Below are 22769 nucleotides of genomic sequence, written 5' to 3'. Positions count from 1 at the left end.
TAGTGCCAACTAGCAACATGACTACGTACCCAGAGGGCCTGGGTGGGCTTCTTCACTGCTAGTTTTAGCTGAGCTAGCAAGATTAAAGGTACCTACCTGAGTTGCAATCACACCTTCACTTGCATTTTAGTCATACCCTTATTTTTAAGCCATTGGGTCAAACGCAGTCAGTTCATATGCTGGAAGGCACTTAGAGTTACTACTGAAATCATTACACCTGGAATAAATGCTAATTATTCAACCACTTCCACGCTATTAGTAATAAAGCCCTTGCCCTTGATGCAACACTATATACCTCTGTGATCTTTGCTTCTGCCTGCACTTCAACAAACAGTGTCGGAACAAGGAGAAAGGAAGAAAGAGTATGTGAAGTTACTCAGAGCAGGGAGGGGTTGTTTTCCTCATCCCCAAGCACTGGAGCAGTATTCAGAACAAGCTGTGTTGTCAGGGCTGCACTGTAGAATAGAAAGAGGAGAGAGCTGAGGCTCTTCGTAGGGCTGTGAGAGCCCCAGCCCAAAGAGGAGAGAGACAAAAAGACAGGACAGAAAAATATGAACTCAATGAAGAGGAGACTCTGCAGAGGAACTGCACTGCAGGCCACAAGAGAGCTAGAGCAAAAAGGCCCAGCTCCCATTGGAAGAGGAAGGAAGCCACAGGAATGGAGGGAGAAAAATAACGTAGCTTAAGGGCACAGAAACAGCAGAAAAACAGGATTAAAACAAGGAGTTTGCAAAGAAAAGTTCATTTTCGAGGTAAATGGAGTCAGTATTTCCACTAACCCTTCTAGAAAGTCTTAATTTTGCTGAGAAGACATGGCTAAAATGAACAGGTCATTTTGAGCAGTTTCATGTTGCCTCAGGGTTGTCAGTAACCATGATGAGTACCAAGTAAATGTCCTCATATGCCATGGAAGATGAGGCAGACAACATACTGATCAGAAGACTGTATGTAAAAACACTGATAAAACAGAGGATGTTTCACTGGGAAGGCTGCGCATCTCCCACAGAATATAAATGGCATCAGAGGGATGCTTGTGATAATGCAAAAATTTCAACCTAAAAAGCTCAAGAAGAAACACAAATTGAAAACCTGAGGAAACTCAGAGAAGACAGACAGGAAAAAGAGAATGGAAACATATGGAAGATGTGGTAGAACATCACAACATTCGTGTAAAAAATGTGTCCAGCCTGAGAAGCAAAATACCATAAATGTCAGCAAAAGGGAAACTGTGAAGCATTAAGCAGGTCTTAAAAGCAGATGCTTAGTAGACAATGCAAAAGAAGCAGCGTAAGATGTCCAAAACAGAAATTGTTACGGAGCTGCCAATGTCTGATTGTATGAATGCACTGAACAGTGAAGGAGCTTAATACTTTGGTGAAAATGAAGACTTAACACATTCTACTAGCACAAGTTCATATTTAAACCGTACACGGTAGCTGGCACAATGGATTAGTGTGTTTGGCTTTTCACATCTGGAGACATGGGTTCAAATGTCACTCTTGGTCACACCAACAAAAGAAACATTGGTGGTTTCATTCCAGCCTTCAGTAAGCAGTTATCCACATCACTTCACCACCACACATAATCTGATGCTTTCATAGGGTGTGAAAATTATTACTGTTTTAGCTCAAAGAATTGTATTATTAAATTAAAACCGGACACATCTGGGAACTGGCTATTGGGTGTTGTATTGAAGAGGTTTCTAGCCACCAAAGACTGGGCAGGGTGAGATATTTGTGAGGAGAAAGTCCCTCACTGCAATTCCCTCTGCACTTCAGCCTGAATGCCTCATGCATCCCAGCTCCCTCACTGTCCGTTCCTGATCCCTCCACTGGGCCAGGTAACATCAGGAAGTCAAAACTGGGAAAGGAGAAAATGCTATGAAGCCAGCAGTCATGTGCAGGCCCAGCAGTGCTGTGACATGAGTCAGGACAGAGACAGAGAGACTTCAGAATGGGTAGAGTGTTCCACGCTCTGGCTTCGTCTGGTGGCGGTGTGTAATGTATGTTTAGCTATGTGCCGCAGTGGAAAACTCACCAGATCCACATTGTGGTGTGTAGCTACAAGTGTCAGGGAAAGGCTCCGGAAGCAGAGAGGCTGTGGGGAAAGGGTTCAGCATCTTGTCACAGCCAAGACCTTTTGTTGTGGTGAAGAAGGGCTCCAGCAGAGGGGAGCTGGCAGAGCCTTTCCCCACTGCTGGCATCTTTCACTAAGGTAGGGAAGGCTCCAGCAGTGGGATACTACACTGCTAAAAGGTGGAGGCTTGGCCTGAGAAAGCAGGGAGTCCTGCAGGGCATATACTCAAGTACACTCCCACACCCTTCAGGTATTCCTTTACTTTAGTTGCCTAAACTGTACCTCATCATCTACACTACTATTTATACCTCCACTGAGGGGTTAAACAGATATGGACACTACACATTGTTGAAAAAAGCCTACAATACAGACACACCTTCTGTGTGGGAGCTGGGGGTGGGGGTGGGATTTTAGTCTCAGACAACAGTGATTTTTTATTTTTTCACACCCCCATAAGCATGCATGGCGTATTGTAGCTGAAGTGGCAAGACCCTTCCCCAAGGCACTTACAGGCAGCCAGGAAAGACAATTAAATGTATGAGGGTTGTTAAAGGCCACAAAAGTGAATGACCAAGAAATTAATGTGTCACACTAAGAACATTTTGTTAATTCATTTTAACCCTTCCCTGCCCCCCCCTTTTTTTTTGCTTTTTAAGTAAGCAGATTAAAATTGGGCAAGTGTGAACCAACTATATGGCTTCCCTGACAAATTAAGAAGCTTACTCTAATACACTTCACTTATATTTTATGGTAAAAGTCCTGTTAGATTATTTCATGCATATTTAAAAAATTGAAAGGCCTACTGTCCAATAAATAAGAGTAAGAGAAGAAGCGAATAAAACCAGGAGACACAATTCTTCCTCAGTGAAGCTGTAATTTTAAAAATTTGATTAGACCTCAATAATTCCTGTTAAAAAACCTCCTATGTTGTATTTCAAAGGTTTGTTTTTTTTTAAAAACACAGTTGATTAAAATTTACAATATATAGAAAAAGTACACTGAATACCCTTGTTATTTTGAATCAATTTGCTGTTCTAAAAGACCATTTATTTTTAGTCTTCTGTTGACAAACAAGCAAAAAACAATATAAAAACATTAAATATAATATCACAACTTTTTGGTCACCCATGTAAAATGAAACTGATTTCAAACCATGGAGCCCTTATCCAAATGATCTTCTAAAAAGAATAGCTAATACAAATTTTACAATAAAAAAGAGGAATTTTCTTACGCATGGGGGATTGTGGTTTTGAAGATATCCAGCATGCAGTTGCATGTTTTATCCCAGATTTCTAGTGTAAACTTTTCACCATTTAGAATGACCACATTCTCCAAACAGTTGGTACCAGACCGTGCTAGCTGTTCATTGTCTGGAATGGAAAATAGTGCATTTGTTTGTTTGTACCCAACAGTGTAAAATGTCAGCATTGTCTAATACAACTTGGTACAGTCTTACCTTGCTGCACACACCAGTACAGCTGTGCAAATATATCATCCAAAAGGACATCACTAAGTACTTCTAAATACTGGGTGAATACATCACATATTGCATAAAGTGCATGATTGCAAGTAGTTGTCATCCATTCAGCTTTCTAGGAGAAAAAATAATAGCGAGGTGTGTGCTACTATAAAATTTCTAATGTATCTTACTAAGAATGCACAAAATTCTTATTTTAACTTGTAGGCAATTCCTGTTGATCTGTGGGGGAGCTATTGGGTACTTGTTCCATCTGCACCTCTCTCCTAATTTCTATTTTTAATCCCTAGTCCTATCCCTACACTAAATTGCAACTACTATCCACAACGACATGTAGTGCTGCATGGATTTGGCTGATAGGGTAATCTAAAATCCGTCTTTCCACTTTTACCCTGCTTACTGTGAGGTTAAGAGCATCAATTACTAACCCATTGATAGCATTAAAAAGCATAAAGGAAGAAAGCATGAAAATCTGATCCCAAGGAGAAATTAAGTAATGTAAATGTGAAGAGTACCTGATATAAGAAATGTAGCATACAGTAACCCCTTTCTTTTTACTACTATTTGAGAGCAATGTAAAGACTATGTAAATCATTAATGAATGCTAATATAAATTAAGTCTCACCTCACAATTAGCTCACTTTTCTGTAGCTTAATATTTGACAAAAGAAAAAAGGAAATCTGGCCTTTCACAAATCAACAGTACGTATTTTCCAAAAATAGTTGATATCTTGACCGTATTTATAATCTATTATATCTGCCACCTTAGGATAAAAAAGTATATGACACAGCTAAAATGTATGAAATAAGCAACCGCTAAATTACCAGAACCTAGATGATCTTTCTTTAATGCTTTTAAAAGCAAGTGGCACCCCCCACAACCTCTGAGGTGTGGGGGAGGGGTATTGTCTGGGCCTTCAGGGAGAAGTGGGCTCTGTGGTTTCTTTCAGGATCTTTCCATCTTATCCTGCTCATGGGAGCTTAGCTTTCTCATGGATTAGGAAGGTGAGATTACTGCTGGGGGCAGCATCCTAGCTGACTGGCTGCTTTGAGGGTTGCAGTGGAAGCCCATTGGTTCCCATGTACCAAAGGAGAGGGCACCCCAACACCAGCACAGCAGCTCCCACACCTGGGGTTTGAGGAGGACATGTTGTTTTGAAATTGCTGTGGATGTTGCACTAGTTGCCTTTTTAAACTGGGAAAGAAATTTTATTCTCACTGCCAGAGTGGCCAGCATAGGAAGGGTTTTTTGCCTTCCCTACAACAGCTCAGGGACCTAGTGGGTAGGTTAGAAGTTGCAATTTGGCAGGTGTCCAGTGCAGATACTCATTCGATAGGGAGTCTGATTCCTTAATAACAGGAATAGGGAGTTAGGGAAAGGTTTCCCCTAATGAAACGGGGAATGGGATAGGAGCGCCTGAAGTCTGGTACGGAGAGGTGTCAACCTCTTTTTCCCCAGCCCCTTATAAACTTCATATGCATGCCGTGCAGTGAGATCCCAGAAATGGGCTGGAAACATGCAACAGGTACCCTCCACCTGGTGAGCAGATTATGAAAGGAAGGATGACTTGCACAGAAAGAGTTACTGCTGGATAGTTCCCAGATGACTTCAGTTAATAAATTTGCAGCCTAGCTCAACCATATCCCCTGTGTCTTATCTTTCTTCCTGCAATTATCAATTCCTAAACCATTCTTCCAACATGCAAAATAAGGAACTATTATAACCTAGTACATGGAATTATCATCCCTCACTATACAGATGGGGTTTACAATACAAATAAGAAGAGAGATTCTGCGTACGTTCAACAGAACAGTAACACAATTAATTAAGGTAGTTCTAGCAACAAGTGAAACATTCTGATTCACAAGACATGTGGGTGTGGCTTTATGGGTGAGGAACATTTCTTTTTCCTAGCTGTGAATCATATGAAAATCTCTCCCCCTCAAACCCTGCGCCTCCCCTCTTTTTTACCTCTGTCTGCTGTTCTGGCAGTTTCATGTTGTCAAATATCCTGAAGACAATCCTAAACAAATCCTGCCACCAGTGTTTTTCATAAGTAAGGCCATATGTTTTCATTATTTCAAACATTACTGTTAAGCCCCTGCAATTAAAAAAAACCACACAAATATGAGGAATCATAAAAAGAAACACTATATGCCACAGATGTCACACTGCTACACTAATAATAATATTCAAATCCTGCATGAAACACATTCCATGCACTGTTTATATTTTAAAACATGCTATAGTTGTATTGTTCTCATACAGTATACTAAAAATGAGTGGTAAAGTCAACTAGTTTAAAAAATATATTTTTAGAAATTGAAGTGGAAAACAAAGCAAGCATTTGTGAGCACTTCAAACTGAACAGGATTTTTAAGTTTAATTTCAAGAGATAGAAAACTGAGGGCACAAATTTCACCTATAAACTCTTTATAATTTTCTTTAACTTGTCAGAATTTACAGTAAAATATTATGAATTGAGGTACCCATAAGGTAAATCAGTGTACAATTTGTTTTAAAAAGTGAGCTTTCCCAAATGCTACCTGAAGCCAGGAAATAGTCAAAGTGACTTGTAAAAGGAAAAAAATGGGGTTGTGCCCTTTTTGATTCTCTGTGAAGAACAGACAAGAGTTTTTAAAAGATTCTGCTTATTTTTTTAATTGAGAAACTCAGGTCTCATCTCCCCCCCCCGGAAGACTAAGGATGCCTAGAGAACTGGGAATATTGTGACATGAGACCATGCATATGAAATCTAATTGAGAGAGGAAGTTATTTTTATTAAGATTTTTAAAAACTTTTCTAGTTACAGATTTAATGTAAAAATATTCCAGAAACAGTTAAAAAGAAAGTATCTAGTAAAGATTCACCACCTCTCAGCCTTTTAATTAAGCGCTGGGAATATTTCCAGTCAAAATCTTTGACCTCCAACAAGTCATACAGCACAAACAAGGAAAAGAAGCCTTCACTTTTCTGATACTTTAAAATGTAAAAACAAGCAAACTTTATTTTAATACCAGGTGTTTATATATTAGAAAGAAGCAATACAGAGCATAAAGTTCCATCTTCCTGTTCAAGTAATCTTTTAGCTGCTGTAGCTCACGAAAGGTTATACTCAAATAATTTGTTAGTCTCTAAGGTGCCACAAGTACTCCTTTTCTTTTTGCGAATACAGACTAACACGGCTGCTACTCTGAAAACAGCTCATTTACAAACGCTCTTCCTTTCATCTATTTACATTCTGAACATTAAAATTAAGTACCCAATAATGAGCCCTTCAAGTAAACATACAAGCATCTCTTTCAACATTTCTTGATTTTTAGGGCTGTGCCTAAATTTAGCTTTACAGTTTTCTTTCCCAGTATTTATCACAGGTATATAGAATTATAAATGCCAAATGTATTTTTATAAGTTATTTGTTACATTTACTGGGATTCTAAACATACTTTTTGTTACTTTTGAATCTGAGTGATTTCCTGTTAGTGACAGTGGAGAATTAACCTCAAAAATCTAAAATATAATTTACTTTTCTCTCATTGTTTGACATACTGCAAACACACTTCCTTCATGAAAAAGGAAATCCAAACATTTCATATATATCATTAAAAATGTCAATAAATATAAAAAACACATTACAAGGGCAGAATAGCATTCACTGAAAAAGAACTAGATTTGTGTGGGAAAGTACTGTATAACTTTTCTCCCTTTCAATCTCTTTCTGCAATCAATTATCAATTTGCAGACTCCACTACAGTATCTGCCCTGGCTTGAAAACTGTTGGCAAATACTCAAAGAAAATGTGCAAATACGAGTATTCAACAGAAACCAGAAAAGATTCCTATAGGATTGTGTCATAATTTTCTATTAATATTAAATCTGGTTATTACACTATTTGTTCACATTTGTTTAACAACAACAAAATAATGGGTAGAACTGCCAGGGGGAAAAACATATTCGGAAGACATGCTAACCTAACTAATTTCCTATTTTAACAAGAGTTTAGGGCATACTGATTGTTTACACAGTTGACCTACTGTGTCAAAATTAAAATGGAATGATTTTGATTAATTTACAACCTCTAACATATGGAGGTAAAGTTACTGTTTTACTTTTACTAACAGGCACTAAAAACAGCACTGGGTTTGACTATCACAGACTTTAAGAGAGAAACAGACATACAATAGAAGCCCATATCATAATGTCAAGTATTTCACCTATTGTATGATAATTCTAAAAGCATGTATCCATGTTCAATTGGACCTTCATCAGCTTAAGTAACAAAGCTAACTTAAGTAAAAAGTTTCTTCGGAAAAAAAATTTAATTAATGTTTCAGCATCTGTTTAAAATGTATTTATAGCACTTGCCTATCCTTCCAAAGTGATAGCAATTAAATCAAATATGTAAGTTACTGATTTTAGTCAGATCAGTTATGTTTGCCAACAGAAAATTACCTCCATCTGCTTTAAAAAAAATTTAAAGGCTCAAACAAGAAAAACAAACCACTTGAAAATTTAAATTACAAATACTGATTGTTACCTGGTTCTTACATCTAATTTGCATCTATTGATGATACAGGATAACTCAAAGAGAATTGGGAACCATCCTCTCACCCACACCCTGTCTTCAGGAGCTACATTCATATCATCACTTGTGTATTCCTTGAAAGCCTTGAGAAGCAAACACAGGATTAATGTAGCAGAAGCATCGTATTATTTACAAGTTCTACCTTCCAAATAGTAAGTTTATAAGTACTAGGATAATATTACAGTAAATGTATTCAATAAAGCACAATTTAAGCACTGTTATGGATATTATATTAGAAAAATTATATTCAGTATTTTACAATCTGGTATTAAGGTTTATAAATGATACCACTAAAATATGGTAATCAAATTTACTTTAGGAGCTATACTATGGTCAAGGTAAATTAAATGTTTTTTTAAAATTATCCTTATAAAAGCATGAAAAACAGATTTTGCAAGAAACAACTGGATGATCTACTCAGCCACCATTTTAAACTTTTAATTTAACCTCTCAGTCTTCTATTCTGTCCTATAGAGACATCCTTGAGGATAAGAATCTACACCATAATAATAATTTTTTTTTTTTATTGACACCTATACCTATGCTACTATAGCAGGGGTCGGCAACCTTCGGCACGCAGCCCATCAGGGTAATCCACTGGCGGGCTGCAAGACATTTTGTTTCTGATGACAGTCTGCAGCCACGGCCCCCCACAGCTTCCAGTAGCCACAGTTCACTGTTCCCAGCCGATGGGAGCTGCAAGAAATGGCGACAAGCACACCCCTGTGGCCCGCTGCTTCCTGCAGCTCCCATTGGCTGGGAACAGTGAACCGTGGCCACTGAGAGCTGTGGGGGGGCCATGCCTGCGGACGGTCAATGTCAGCAAAATCTCTCACAGCCTGCCAGCGGATTACCCGGATGGGCTGTGTGCCAAAGGTTGCTGACCCCTGCACTGTATGTTAGCAAAGGGTGCTCCCTGCACAGGAACAGATACTGAAAGGTTCCAACCTTCAACAGCTCTCATTGAAGATCCCAAGAAAGTTAACCAACACAAAGTGCAACTTGTTCAAAGCCTACATCAAGATATTTATAAAAAAAACCAAACATACAGCCCATGCCCTCTCCTGAACTTTAAAGTCCCTCGTAGAATTTAAAGCCAAACTTGTAAAGCTGGTACAACTGCACATTTTTATGTTATTATGAAAGTATTATTAATTTAAACACTTTTGATTTAACAAGTATGGTTTATACCTGAGGTCTGTCTGATACATATTTTGCGCAATGGCGAATGAGGCGGATTGCTTCCATGCTTGTGTCTGGAAAAGCTGCATTGCATGCAAATTCAGACAAACATTTTACTGCATCCTGGAAAGAATCTATAGTGGCTGGGAAGTGTTTTTCAAATACAATTGCTGGAAAAAATACATATATAAAAATTAACACATGGGTCCTTCAAATAAAATGTCAATTGTTCCTAAAATAATTTTAGAAGGCCAAGATGAGAATCTAGCATAGTACAAAAGTGAGAGAAATGGCTGAACAGATGTGTGTCACTGCTTGATTCTGTTAAATGTGTAATTATTACAAAAACCAAAAATATTCCATTAAGAATTCATACAGAGGGCACTGTATTTTTATAAAATATTTTAATTTCACACCCATTCACGGATGTAGTCTTCTAAAGCAATGAAAGCCCACAATTAAATTAGTTAAGAAATTACGAATATGGCACGAGGCTTGATATTTAGCACTATCTATATTTAAACACATTTTTACTAAGAGCTGAACAGCATCCCCCCAGGACAGGCTACAGCATCAGAGATCAGTTGTAGGCCTTTCCCCGACCCCATATTTGTGGTTCAATTGTATTGGCGTTACATATTCACACGAGTTGTGAAACACAGAGCTTCGAGAACCTTCTTGAAAGCACAGCCTGTTGCAACTGCAGAAGTGATCCCTTTTGGCACTGAAAGCTTTGAGCCAAGACAATAAAAGATCATACAGTCCCAACTGCCTCACTTCCTTCTTTTAAAACAGAGCTCTCAGCAAGAACTCAGAGAACAAAGGGAAGGTGTGCAGGTAATGTAATTCTGCAACATACTCGAAAATTATAAATTCACAATCAAAAATGAAAAAGTATAACTTGTTTAAAAATTCATTGTCTCTCAATAGTTAACTTTTCAGTCCAGAAATAAATGTTTACAGCTCTATTATAAAAAACTTGTGTGTGAAGTACAAAGACAAATGACAAACATTACTTTATTACTTTTTGAAGTATATTCTCAGTGAACTACACATTTAAAAAAAATAGTAAAAGCAGAGAAACATTGATTTAACATGTATTAAGTGAGTTCTGCTAACAAAATAAACAAATAATAATAATAAATAATAATAAATAATAGATAAAAAATAATAGATAATAAAATTAGAGCAAACTGAAAAGAACAATGAACTGTTCATTTGCTTCCACATACCCATAGTGATATCTGTAAATTATGCATCAATACTTACTGACAATGTGCCCTGTAGTTTGAAATGCAAGTTCCACTATACTTTCATCCTGATCTGATGCAGCCAAATGAAACACTGAAAATATATTCTTCCAACCTGAGCGAATGTTGGCAGCTTGAGAGTTTACCATCTGTGCTATGCACCGTACAACCATGTCTCGAATGGTAGGAGACCTAAATTATAAACAAAATGTTAATAAATAGTAACTGAAGCTACTGTACTGATTAAAAAACAGGACTTTTCTAAGGACCAATTTCATTTTACAGAAGCAATTCAAACAAAATATCTAATTCCAAAAGCTGGTTGTTATGTTCCCAAGTGATTCAGTTAACTGCATAATTACCTGTTTCTCTTCATTATGTGTTCAAACGGCCTTAAGAAATCCTTCTGGAATCGGAAATTAGCAAGTTCTCCTTTTTCTAAGAATTTCATTGATAACTGCCTTAAGGAATCTACTGCAAAAATAGCTACATCTTCATTCGGATTGCAGCCAACCTAATAGTGTAGAAGTAGAAACACATGTTGGCATTAAAACTTCATTTTAAGAAATGAGTCTGAATTGTCTTTACATTTGAAAGTGGAAACGGAAGAGTAGAAATCACAAATTTAGAAGTGAAACTTAAGATACAAAGTTAAAAATACAGTATTCATTTAATCAATTCCTACCAGCAGCATGGCTCAGTACTTTACCAAATAAGTTTCTCACTTCCTAACCTATCCAACTTGTATTTTGAAGAACACATCCCAACTTTTAGAGCTAATTCACCAGTCAAAATGATATTAAAAAACAAAGACAAATAAGACTTTTAATTTAGAACAACAGATTAATTCAACACTGCAAACAGCCAAAGCTGAGTTAAGAAACACAAAACACTTTTTACAACACCCAATGACGGCATATTACCACTTACTGCAGCCATTTTTAGAGCTATACCATGATTAGGGCCCTACCAAAGTCACTGTCCATTTTGGTCAATTTCACGGTCACAGGATTTTAAAAATTGTAAATTTCATGATTTCAGCTATTTAAATCTGAAATTTCAGTGTGTTGTAATTGTAGGGGTCCTCACCCAAAAAGGACTTGTGAGGGGAGTGCAAGGTTATTATAGGGGGGAGTCGCAAGGATATTGTAAGGGGGGTTGCGGTACTGCTACCCTTACTTCTGTGCTGCTGCTGGCTGGCGCTGCCTTCAGAGTGGGCAGCTGGAGAGCGGTAGCTGCTGGCTAGAAGCCCAGTTCTGAAGGCAGAGATGCCGCCAGCAGCAGCGCAAAAGTAAGCATGGCCTGGTATGGTATTGCCACCCTTACTTCTAGGCTGCTGCATGCAGAGCTGGGTTTTTAGTCAGCAGCCACCACTCTCCGGCTGCTCAGCTCTGAAGGCAGCAGCGCAGAAGTAAGGGTGGCAATACCATGCCATGCCATGCCATCCTTCTGCACTGCTGCAGATGGTAGCTCTGTCTTCAGAGCTGGTATGGTACGGTTTTGCCACCCATACTTCTGTGCTGCTGCTGGCGCGGCGCTGCCTTCAGAGCTGGGTGCCCGGCCAATAGCTGCCGCTCTCTGGCCGCCCAGCTCTGAAGGCAGCGCAGAAGTAAGGGTGGCAATACCATGACCCCCATAAAAATAACCGTGACCCCCCTGTAACTCCCTTTCGGGTCAGGACCTCCAATTTGAGGAACGCTGGACTCCCCCATGAAATCTATATAGTAGAGGATAAAAGCACACACACAAGACCAGATTTCACAGTCTGTGATGCATTTTTCATGGCCGTGAATTTGGTAGGGCGCTAACCATGATTAACAAGTTGGCCAATTTATACCACTGCCTTTGCCTTTAGTACAGAATATATCAGCCTTGTGAACAGAGAATAACCAGCCAGTTCAATACAGAGCAATATAGATGGCTTTAGCCCTTCTATCATAGATTTTGTATTCTTTTTCCTTTTCTTCTTTAGTGCTCTAGTTCTATTTATACTAAAGGATTACATTAAAGGATAAACATTAAAAGGATAGTCAGAACTGAATTTAGGTGTAAAATTTTTCAAATTTAGTTTTGAAAGGGTTTTAGATAGATAGGAATCATCATTTTCTGATTGTGGGAGCAATTCAAATAGTGTAATGATTAGCAAACATACCTTATTAAAATGATCTCCAATAACTTCCCAGATTCTAGACCACTGTAGCCTTATCCGACCCATGTTGTAGTAAGAAATCTCTACTATCTTCTGTAGACTAAACATTCGAGGATGGGTAGCAGACAGCAGTTCATCCATAGATACGGCACAAAGCCAACGGACAAAATCCACTGTTAAACAATCACAGAATTCATTTAGTATAACTTCCAAGCTTTATCAGAAAGCTACTTTGTAGATTAAGATAAAAAAGTGATAAAACTTACCAATAGCATTTCCATCCAGCCTTGTAGATCCTGTAAATATTCTGAAAAATTCACAATTTATGAGACTATTTTTTTTTAAAAAGTGGCTTCTTTTACAAAAAATAATTTATACCACAACTACTTTGCCACTGTGTTATTGTCCAAAGCAGATTTCTGGCCATGACAAAATCTAACTGCCTTAAATACAGCATTTAAGACTTGACAGGTAAATTCTCAAAATGTGGAACGCTACCAAAAAGTGAATCATGATTTACTACACTTAGTAAGATTTTAGAACTGCTGTCCCTCAGAGAGCTTCATGAGAAGGTAAAGTATACCAAGAAAAACAGCATTTTAAATATATAAATCAGAAAGTACTTTTCATTATACCAGAAAGATTTGGGTCAATATTCAACATTTACAAATGACACCATAAGATATAATGTTGACCAAAGTATCTGGGCAGAGCAAATACCCACAACTGACATCAGTCTTGTGTATTATGCCTAAACCCTAGGGACTCTTGCATTCCTTCAAAGAAATACGACTTTGAAATACAGCTATCAATTTTGACAACCATTTAGACACTGGGGGCCTCAGACTTCTCCATATAAAACAGCAAGATTTATGAAACATTCCTGTCCAATCCAGTTTTGAAAATAAAAACCAGAATACTCCTATAATATCCATAACGCATGATCACTTCCACTTTACATTTAGGGAAAAACTAGAACGCTAGTAAATATCAAAGACAGCATTCTTATAGATGAGTACTAGTCAGGGGGAATGGAAGGATGCAGTAATTGGGTAGAGAAGCAAAAGTGTTTAGTGTCAGTAGTTCTCTCTCTCCATAAATCTATACATTTTAACTGAAGCATTTATTCTTAAATTTATGTAGAGAATCAAGATGGATCACGCTTTGTACAGCAACAGCAGCTTCTTTTACAACCCTCAGTTTTTCCCTTAATAATTTAGTTATTACTAAATATTTGTAAACTGTTTCTGCCTCTCTTTTCCCTACCTTCCTTCTACCTTCTGCTATGATGAGCAACTCCTGCTGTGCAATAACACAAAAACCAGCACCTTGTGACACTGAAATATGGTGATGCAGATACAGCATTTTTGTAATGACTGGGAAACCAAATAACCTACTTATTTTTTCTATCACTAATTGAATTTACTGTATTCACATACTGTGAAAAGTTCACGAAGTATCCAACTGGAAGGGAGTTAAATACTGTACCTGTCTACAGCAACAACAACACTTTGGGAACTAGTTTCTCCAATGGATTCCTGAATACTCGCTATCTGCTTCCAGTCCACATTTCCTCCAACTGTGAGGAAAAATTAAAAAAAGAAGAGGGAGGTGAGAGGAGGACAGAGAGGAAAGTACTTATGTCAGTATCAAAAGAATTGAATATATTTGTATTTACGATGAAGGCAAGTACACCAATTTTTTCCTCACCTGTTAAACTGGTCATCTCATTGACTAGTCCTTTGCTGGGTTGCTCCCCAAAACTTGCTTCAAGAAAATTCTCTCTCCAGATTCCACTTCTGTTGGAACCAAAACTCCCAGAAAATACTTCCAAAGATGCAAAACACATGAAGAGTCCGTTGGGATTTTAAAGTTACCTTTCTGGTTTTTGCATCTTTGGAAGTATTCTCTGCAAGTTTTGGTGCTGAAACTGGATAATTAGTAATAGCATCTGGTGCCTGGAGAGAGAATTTGCATATTCTACCAGGAGCAAGTGAACAGATCTATCAGGATTGGTGAAGAGCTACTCCATGTGTATGAATGATGAAAAACTATGATGATGAAAAACTAATCCCTGAAGGCAATGTCCCTAACAAGTACACCATATCTACCACTATAAAATACATAGAAAAATAACTACAAATAAACGAAAATACTTATTTTGAGAACTAGAAACCGTGGCCAAGATTTTTTAAAAAATCAGCCCCTAAATTAAAGGTTCCTAAATCCACATTTAGCGAAGTTTCTGAAAATCCTGTTCAAAATCAATAAAAACTAGAAACATTGAATTAATACTGCCATGGGGTCTTATTAAAGACACTACTCTTAGGCACTGAAACACACAGAGTGTGTTGAATTGTTCTAAAATACTCTATTAGAAAAGGGAGCAGAGTAGAGTCAGAGTTCCAAGGACAGAAGGGATCACCAGATCATATAGTCTGACCTCCTGTATATCACAGACCACCCAGCACCCCACACACTAAACCCAACAACTAAAATTAGACAAAATATTACAGCCTACAGCAGACTAAACTATTATGGGCCACACATGGAGAACAGGAGTGACTGACGTGCACCAGTACCCACAGTAGAGTATTCAATGAAAGCCAAATTTTTCCCAGTTTTAGAATTTAGCAAACAGAAAGTTTACCAGGTATGTTTTTTTCTTAAGTCTCCAAAAAATTTGTCACTGGGGAGCTTCCCCTCTATGCCAAGAAAGTAGAGGCAATTCAACCATTATAGCTTAATTCTTACCCATTTGGCTCCTCACTCTTCCAAAACTGAACAAGAAGCTGTAGCAAATTCTTATGTGAATATTAATTGTTAATTTTCTATTTTTTTAAAAAATACGTACATCACCCTCACTAGCTTGCAGAAACTAAGTGATTTATTTATATTAGTGAAATGGATGTAGGTCCAGATTAAGAGATATCATAATGAAAGAAAGAAAATGATCAGGTAATATTTTCTGTTCTTTCCAAAACTGTCTCCCTCAATCTGTCAGAGGAAGGAGTAAAACAATAAATAGAAGAAGTGATGGGGAAAAACAAAAGTCATGAGAAAATAATATGGAAAATAAGGATTGCAAGTTTCGCTTTGGAAAAAACAGTTTATTTTGAGACCACTTAATTTCTTTAAAGTTTATTTTTCTCTGAAAGGATGTGTCTGCAGTGGCATGGAAATCCAAGATTATAGTAATTGTGACAAGGTGGATATTCAAGACCAGGTGAATGCTTCACAAAATTCCTTCAGCTGAGGCTCTAGTTGTACATATAGTATGCTTTTCAACAATGGCTTGACAGCAAGTACACAAGCTTCTACATTGCATTATTTTATCCAGTTAGAGATGGAGAATTTAGAAGTTTTGGCTTCTAATAATTTTGGATGAAAAGCTTAATTAAAGTGACAATGGGGACTAACCAACTCAGTGATTCAAAAGGGAGTAGAGAAGGCTTTAAAAGAAACAAGTTTACGTTCTATGGTGGAGAAAGCTTTGGATGGTGGCTTGACTTGTTTTGCTGCCTCCAGGAGTCTTAAAATGTGGGGGAGGAATACCAGGGAAAAATCTCTATAATAAATTTGGAACCTTTTGTGTTAAGGATGTGAATCTCTAAAGAGCATATACTTGGAGATACAAAAGAACTATAGGACTGGAATTCTAAAAATCTTTGAATCAGGTCAGGGGCCATGTCCCTAAACCAACTGAAGTATTTTCTCCAAATTACAGAGTAACCTTTCAGGGTAGTCGGTTCTCTGGATGTTGCAAGTGTTTTAGTCACTTTGAGAACTTGATTTGGTCAGAACTTTCCGTTTCAACATGCAGGCTGTCAGGTTTGATTAGCTTGGATTTGGGTGTTATAGAAGTCTCTTAGTGAGGAGATACAGCCTGTTAAGAAACTCTGGATGAGGTAGCAGGGACATCTCTGTCAGGTCACAGAACTCTGGCTTCCTCTGACACTTTGTTGCTGGATTTCTCCTTTTTAATATGGAACTTGTGACATAAATTGGTGGCGGAAAAGAGTATGGAATGTAGTTCCATGAATGAGGCACAGCATCAATTCCAAAAGTTATAAGGTCTCTTTTACAACAGAAGTACAGTCTCATCTTTGCAGTTCAACCTGGAAAGAGCTTACCTTCTGGGAGTCTCAATGTGCCCATTATCCATAATTGAACTTTGTTTGCACAACCACTTCACTTAATTTATTGCTTACCTGCTGAGCCAGTCACCTTCCGATTGTATATGTCTTTGTGAATACAAATTAAAAGAACAGAGGATGTTTGACCCAGGTGAAGGATATGCACTGCCTCCCTGTGAAGGGACAAACTTCCCATTCCTGTTTATTAATGTACATTATATTACTGTTGCACTGTCTGACATAATCTAGACATGGATTTAAGGGAGGCTTTCTTGGAAAGTTACCTGGGCTAATCTGGTAGCACTTCGTTCTGGCAGATGGATGTTCCTCTTCAAATCCATGCAACACATTAAGTGACCCAAATATAATGCCTGTATCGATCACTTTACTGCCTGGTAGGATGCAGGTGAGGAGTCCCTATCATATGTAACCTTTGCCCTTTGATTCCGCTAATGAAGAGATGATAGTACAGATTGTGGAAACACAATTCTCCATGTCTGCATATGGAATCACTGCATGTGCCACTATGATCAGAGTGTGATCCCAATACAAGAGACCATGATCTTTGGAGTTGTAGTAAGAAAAGGATTAATGAAAAGTTGGCCCTTTAAATCTAATACAAAATTGTAGCTTTTGAACTGATCTTCTGTGGAAAAAACTATGGCCTATAATGAACCTGTCTGTATTCCTGCAGAACTGGGACAGTGAAAACCTGCCCCTCAGAAGAAAAAGTGATTATGGCTCTACTGTATATTCTTCATAGTAAGGAAATGATCAGGAAGAGCCTGGGCTGTTCTAGACCTCAAGAGGCTGAACAGGTCCATGCAGAATGAAAATTCAGTCAAAGAAGAACTCTCCTTACCCAGGAGGCCTTTTCACAGACAGAAAACCCAGGAGGTAATCTGTTTACTCCATTTGATCTGGACTGCCATGATGAGAGAAGAAGAACATGAAGAGAAAGCTAAGTGGATGGTCCCATTTGACAAACAAAGCACCAGAAATTTGCCACCCCTGCTTCCCAGAGGACAGGGGAAAAAAGAGAGAGAGAAAAGGTTTTGCCTACTGTTGCCCCAAAATAAGCGTTACAAACCAGGACACTAATGGATAGGGCAGGAACGCTTAACTGCCACTCTGTTTGCACAGTAAGATACAGAGATTGTGTCACAAGAACAAAAGGGATATTTGCCCATGGTGTTTGCCTCTGGTATTTGCAAGAACGAGGTTCAGCTCAAAATGTGTTGGGCTGGAGGGAAGAGGTCAGCCTACAGAAAAATTCTTCTAGTTGATTCTTTTCAGAACCACCTGCCTTGGGAATGTTCTCCTTTCATAAAGGAGGTGTTGGGGGGGTGGGGGAAGGGAGAAACTGAACTATTAAACTTCTAGGATTTATTAATTAAAAAACCCACACATGTCCATACAAGGATACCGTGGTGCAATTTTTAATTTTAGACTTTTTGGTGGGTTATCACAGTTCTCACCGAGAAGGGAGAAACTTTTCTTAGAGGAGAAACACATTACTCCAACTTGGGAATTCATTCTGCACTCATCCACAGATAAGGAAGATTGAGAGAGTCTCTACAGTATCTTATTTCTGAGTTCTCCTGCATGGGATTAAGAAGACTCAGAACTCCCAGCTTTTCTCCAAGGATATGGCAGAGTATTTTCAAAAAGAAAAGGAGTACTAGTGGCACCTTAGAGACTAACCAATTTATTTGAGCATAAGCTTTCGTGAGCTACAGCTCACTTCATCGGATGCATTCAGTGGAAAATACAGTGAGGAGATTTATATACACACAGAACATGAAAAAATGGGTGTTATCATACACACCGTAAGGAGAGTGATCACTTAAGATGAGCTATTACCAGCAGGAGAGCGGGGGGGAGAAAACCTTTTGTAGTGATAATCAAGGTGGGCCATTTCCAGCAGTTAACAGGAACATCCGAGCAGCAGTTTGGGGGGGGGGGGGGAGGAATAAACATGGGGAAATAGTTTTACTTTGTGTAATGACACATCCACTCCCAGTCTCTATTCAAGCCTAAGTTAACTGTATCCAGTTTGCAAATTAATTCCAATTCAGCAGTCTCTCATTGGAGTCTGTTTCTGAAGTCTTTTTGTTCTAATATTGCGACCTTTAGGTCTGAAATCGAGTGACCAGAGAGATTGAAGTGTTCTCCGACTGGTTTATGAATGTTATAATTCTTGACATCTGATTTGTGTCCATTTATTCTTTTACGTAGAGACTGTCCAGTTTGACCAATGTACATGGCAGAGGAGCATTGCTGGCACATGATGGCATATATCATATTGGTAGATGTACAGGTAAATGAGCAGCTGATAGTGTGGCTGATGTGATTAAGCCCTATGATGGTGTCCCCTGAATAGATATGTGGGCACAGTTGGCAACGGGCTTTGTTGCAAGTATAGGTTCCTGGGTTAGTGGTTCTGTTGTGTGGTGTGTGGTTGCTAGTGAGTATTTGTAATAGCTCATCTTAAGTGATCACTCTCCTTACAGTGTGTATAACACCCATTTTTTCATGTTCTGTGTGTATATAAATCTCCTCACTGTATTTTCCACTGAATGCATCCGATGAAGTGAGCTGTAGCTCACGAAAGCTTATGGTCAAATAAATTGGTTAGTCTCTAAGGTGCCACTAGTACTCCTTTTCTTTTTGCGAATACAGACTAACACGGCTGCTACTCTGAAACCAGAGTATTTTCAGTTTCTGTTTACTTCTAAACTTCTTTTCCTAAACCTAAATCTTTTTTCACTTACTCCACTGGGGAGGCTGATGGAGGAGCCTGATGGAGGTCATCCCCCGGTGCTGTGGGCTCCCTCCCACCCCTAAGATTCAATCAGTGATTTATGGTGTAAGTCATGGACAGGTCATGGGCCATGAGTTTTTGTTTCTTGCCGATGACCTGTCCATGACTTTTACTAAAATGCCCGTGATTAAATCGTAGCCTTAGACATGAGTATTTTTCCTTGAAAAACAACTATGCCTGTATAGATGGGCAAACATACTAGCATATTTAACAGGAAGAATACTGCTAGAAAGCAGTAATGCCAGAAGAGACCTTGAGAGACTGTGGGAAGCAAATTAAAATGCAAGTCTGCAGTGTAAGAGAATAAAACAAAAATAAAGGTAAATTAATTTGGACTTGCATGCTTCAAGAGAGGACTATCCTGGGCAGTGAAGCTGTAAACTTTCTTTTACAGGGACTAGAATACTGTGTACCTCAACAATAGCAAAACCCTTAGCAGTGCGGGGAGAATGGGTGGAGGAAGGTCACAAAGGGAGCTAGGGAAAAGGATTGGCTCAGGAGTCGGGGCTGATATTGGACTATGGAATAGACTGGGACGACAGCCCTCAGACCTCTGGCTGGGGAGCAATACCAGGGGGCTAGTAACAGAATCCTAACAGCTCCAGGAAAAGTGTTGCAAGACAGAGAAACCTTTAGCCAAGACTCAAGCATTCACCAGACAGTGTGGAAAGCTGTTCTCATGAAGCAAGAGGGAGTCTGGCATCATATTAAAATCAGATTTAGATAAATTGAATGTTTCTGTTTAATGGTCTGCCTGGGTGCATGAGAAAGAGAACTGGGCATTGTAGTGAGTGCCTGAATTGCATCTACAAACTTCATTTGTTTCCGTGGATTTACTGTTGCATTACTCCCCACTCTCAAACAGATTTCTTGAACTGCATCTTAATTTTAATTTAGATTTTTTGGTATATTTGTTTGGCTTTTTTTTTTTTGTTATGGAATGGGAGTGAATTCAAGAAAGTTTTATTTTCAATTATATAAAAATGTTCCAACGTTGGTTTTAATGGCTTTATTTATCTAACATTGAAGATGGCACATCTTTTAAAGAATTACAAGTTTCTGTAATTAATCAGAAATATAACATCCACTTTTTATCAAAATATAAAAATAAAGAATCTCACTGATGGAATGAAGCTTGGTTCTCCAAACTTTACCTTTCCTATAACAAAGTAACCACTTAAGTCGGTAACAGATTAAGATAAATTAGTTTAAAACTTGATTTAAATAATTTAAATCATTGTAATTTAAACCAATCCACCCTACATATTTCTCACAAAAAGTCCACAAGGGCCACCAATCAATCTACATTCATAAATCTACACCCCGATTATATTTGTATTCAAGTTTGGCAAAACGGACATATATTTGGTACAGCGAATTAGCAATATTGCTCAATCTAGCAACACAATACCTTTAGTATGAAGTACTTTTGTGATCAGTTACATTTCAATTTCCTCTTAGAAATTACTGTATTATTAATAGATATTGCATTCAAGTCTTTTTATGCCATTTCCCACCCTGTATCCCCCATAAAGTGACATTAAATCAATCATAAGTATTCTTAAAAATATTTAATTTGGGAGTAAATATCTCAATCTCAGTCCTGCATTTGTATTAGCAACAGCAGAAATGTTTTTAATAAATAAAGTATTAAAATGACTTTTTTTTAATAATTATGCCTCACTTCAATAAAAAAAGTCACTGGCAACCACAAGCTGAGAACAAACTTTATTCAAATATTATACGTTCATACGAAGCTGGATAACTAAAATACTTAGAGCATTCACATTACTCACCTAATCCGAGGCCCACAAATTCATCAGGTGCCTGATCCTTTGTTCCAGTAAAAGAACCTTCCCTGCCTCTCACTGTTCCAGAGATGTAACGTGGTTTTACTCCAGTTCCTATTAATTGTGCCAGCTCAAGTTGACTAATACATTTCAGAATCTAAATTAACACAAAACACAGAAACCACTTAACAGCGAGAAGTGGATTTTAAAAATATTTACTATCCCTGTTCACTTTTATAAAATTCTTTATAAACGGGCAGATCTCAGTGTTTTCAAAAATAAACTTCTCATTTACACACATACATACTACACACCCAGACTATATGTGTACACAGAATATGACAAAAATGAACAGTAATCTTTTAAAAATACAATTACTATCACTTTGCTTTATGAACCCAATCCTGCAACTTTATTCATGTAAGGGCTGTAGAATTGGGTCCAAAATATGCAAGTCTGTGCAGATACAAAATAAAATTACAAACAAAAATGACTGTTTACATATAAACACCCACTCTATATACATACATACATACTCAAAACCCACTGTACTTCTGAGGGAATTGTGCGCCAAAAAAATAAAAATTCTGTCACACAATATTTTAAAATTCTGCAAAATTCTTTTATTTATGGACAAATAAAATTCTATGTGGAGGCTCCAACATTGGGGAGCACAGGCCACTGGCTGCATGGAGGTGGGAGATCACGGTGCAGCTCCCCCCCGAGACATGGACATGGCAGTGAGGCTGCACCCAACCCTGACACAGCGCAAGAGCTGGACCTTACCCAGAAATACCCTGGGGCCCTGACACACCAGGTGTGGGAAGGCAGGGTCAGCCCAGCAGGATCAAAGTGTAGAGGAGCTTAGTGAGAGGGTTCTGTATGGGGCAGTCAGGGTGCATGTGGGTCCGGGGTGGGGGGAATCTGGATGCACAGAGGCTTGGGGGGGGGGCAGAGGGGGAGTTCTGCTTGCAGGGACAAAGGGACTCCTCAGAGGGGGTCCAAGTGAAGGTGGTTGGGGCTCAGTCAGGGGGTCTGGGTGTTGGGGGATGGGGCTTGGCGGGGGGGTCTGGGTGTTGGGGGCTCAGCAAGGGGTCCAGGTGCTGAGGGAGTGGGGCTTTGTGGGGTGGGGCTCCAGGTGTGGGGGGCTTCTAGGGGTGGTCCATGTGCATACAGGGTGGGGCTCGTTGGGAGGGGGGATCCAGTGTGGGTGGCTCAGCAGGGGGTGGTCTGGGAGCAGAGGGAGGTTCAGGTGTGTGTGTGCTCAGTGAGGTGTGGTCTGGGTGCAAGGACGGGGGT

At 38.7% G+C, this 22769-nt stretch overlaps 1 protein-coding gene across 3 annotated transcripts in view; it reads right to left on the bottom strand.

Moving 5' to 3' along the window:
• ARFGEF1 (ARF guanine nucleotide exchange factor 1) overlaps positions 1-22769 on the bottom strand; it is a 179057-nt gene that overhangs the window by 19054 nt on the left and 137234 nt on the right. For 2 of the 3 annotated variants that reach the window (XM_077810167.1, XM_077810169.1), the window contains 11 exons: positions 21477-21627; positions 14209-14299; positions 12987-13027; positions 12724-12893; positions 10934-11085; positions 10591-10763; positions 9331-9491; positions 8092-8222; positions 5526-5655; positions 3533-3668; positions 3308-3446 (listed from right to left, as the gene is read on the bottom strand). In XM_077810167.1, coding sequence (XP_077666293.1) covers positions 3308-3446; positions 3533-3668; positions 5526-5655; positions 8092-8222; positions 9331-9491; positions 10591-10763; positions 10934-11085; positions 12724-12893; positions 12987-13027; positions 14209-14299; positions 21477-21627 — 1475 coding nt within the window. Of the gene's footprint in view, positions 1-335; positions 456-3307; positions 3447-3532; positions 3669-5525; positions 5656-8091; positions 8223-9330; positions 9492-10590; positions 10764-10933; positions 11086-12723; positions 12894-12986; positions 13028-14208; positions 14300-21476; positions 21628-22769 lie in introns of those variants that run through there. The other variant, XM_077810168.1, reaches the window with a different exon arrangement.

The sequence above is a fragment of the Eretmochelys imbricata genome, chromosome 2 (genome assembly GCF_965152235.1).
Source record: "Eretmochelys imbricata isolate rEreImb1 chromosome 2, rEreImb1.hap1, whole genome shotgun sequence".
Lineage (NCBI taxonomy): Eukaryota > Metazoa > Chordata > Testudines > Cheloniidae > Eretmochelys > Eretmochelys imbricata.
This window is presented reverse-complemented; position numbering and strand designations above follow the sequence as displayed.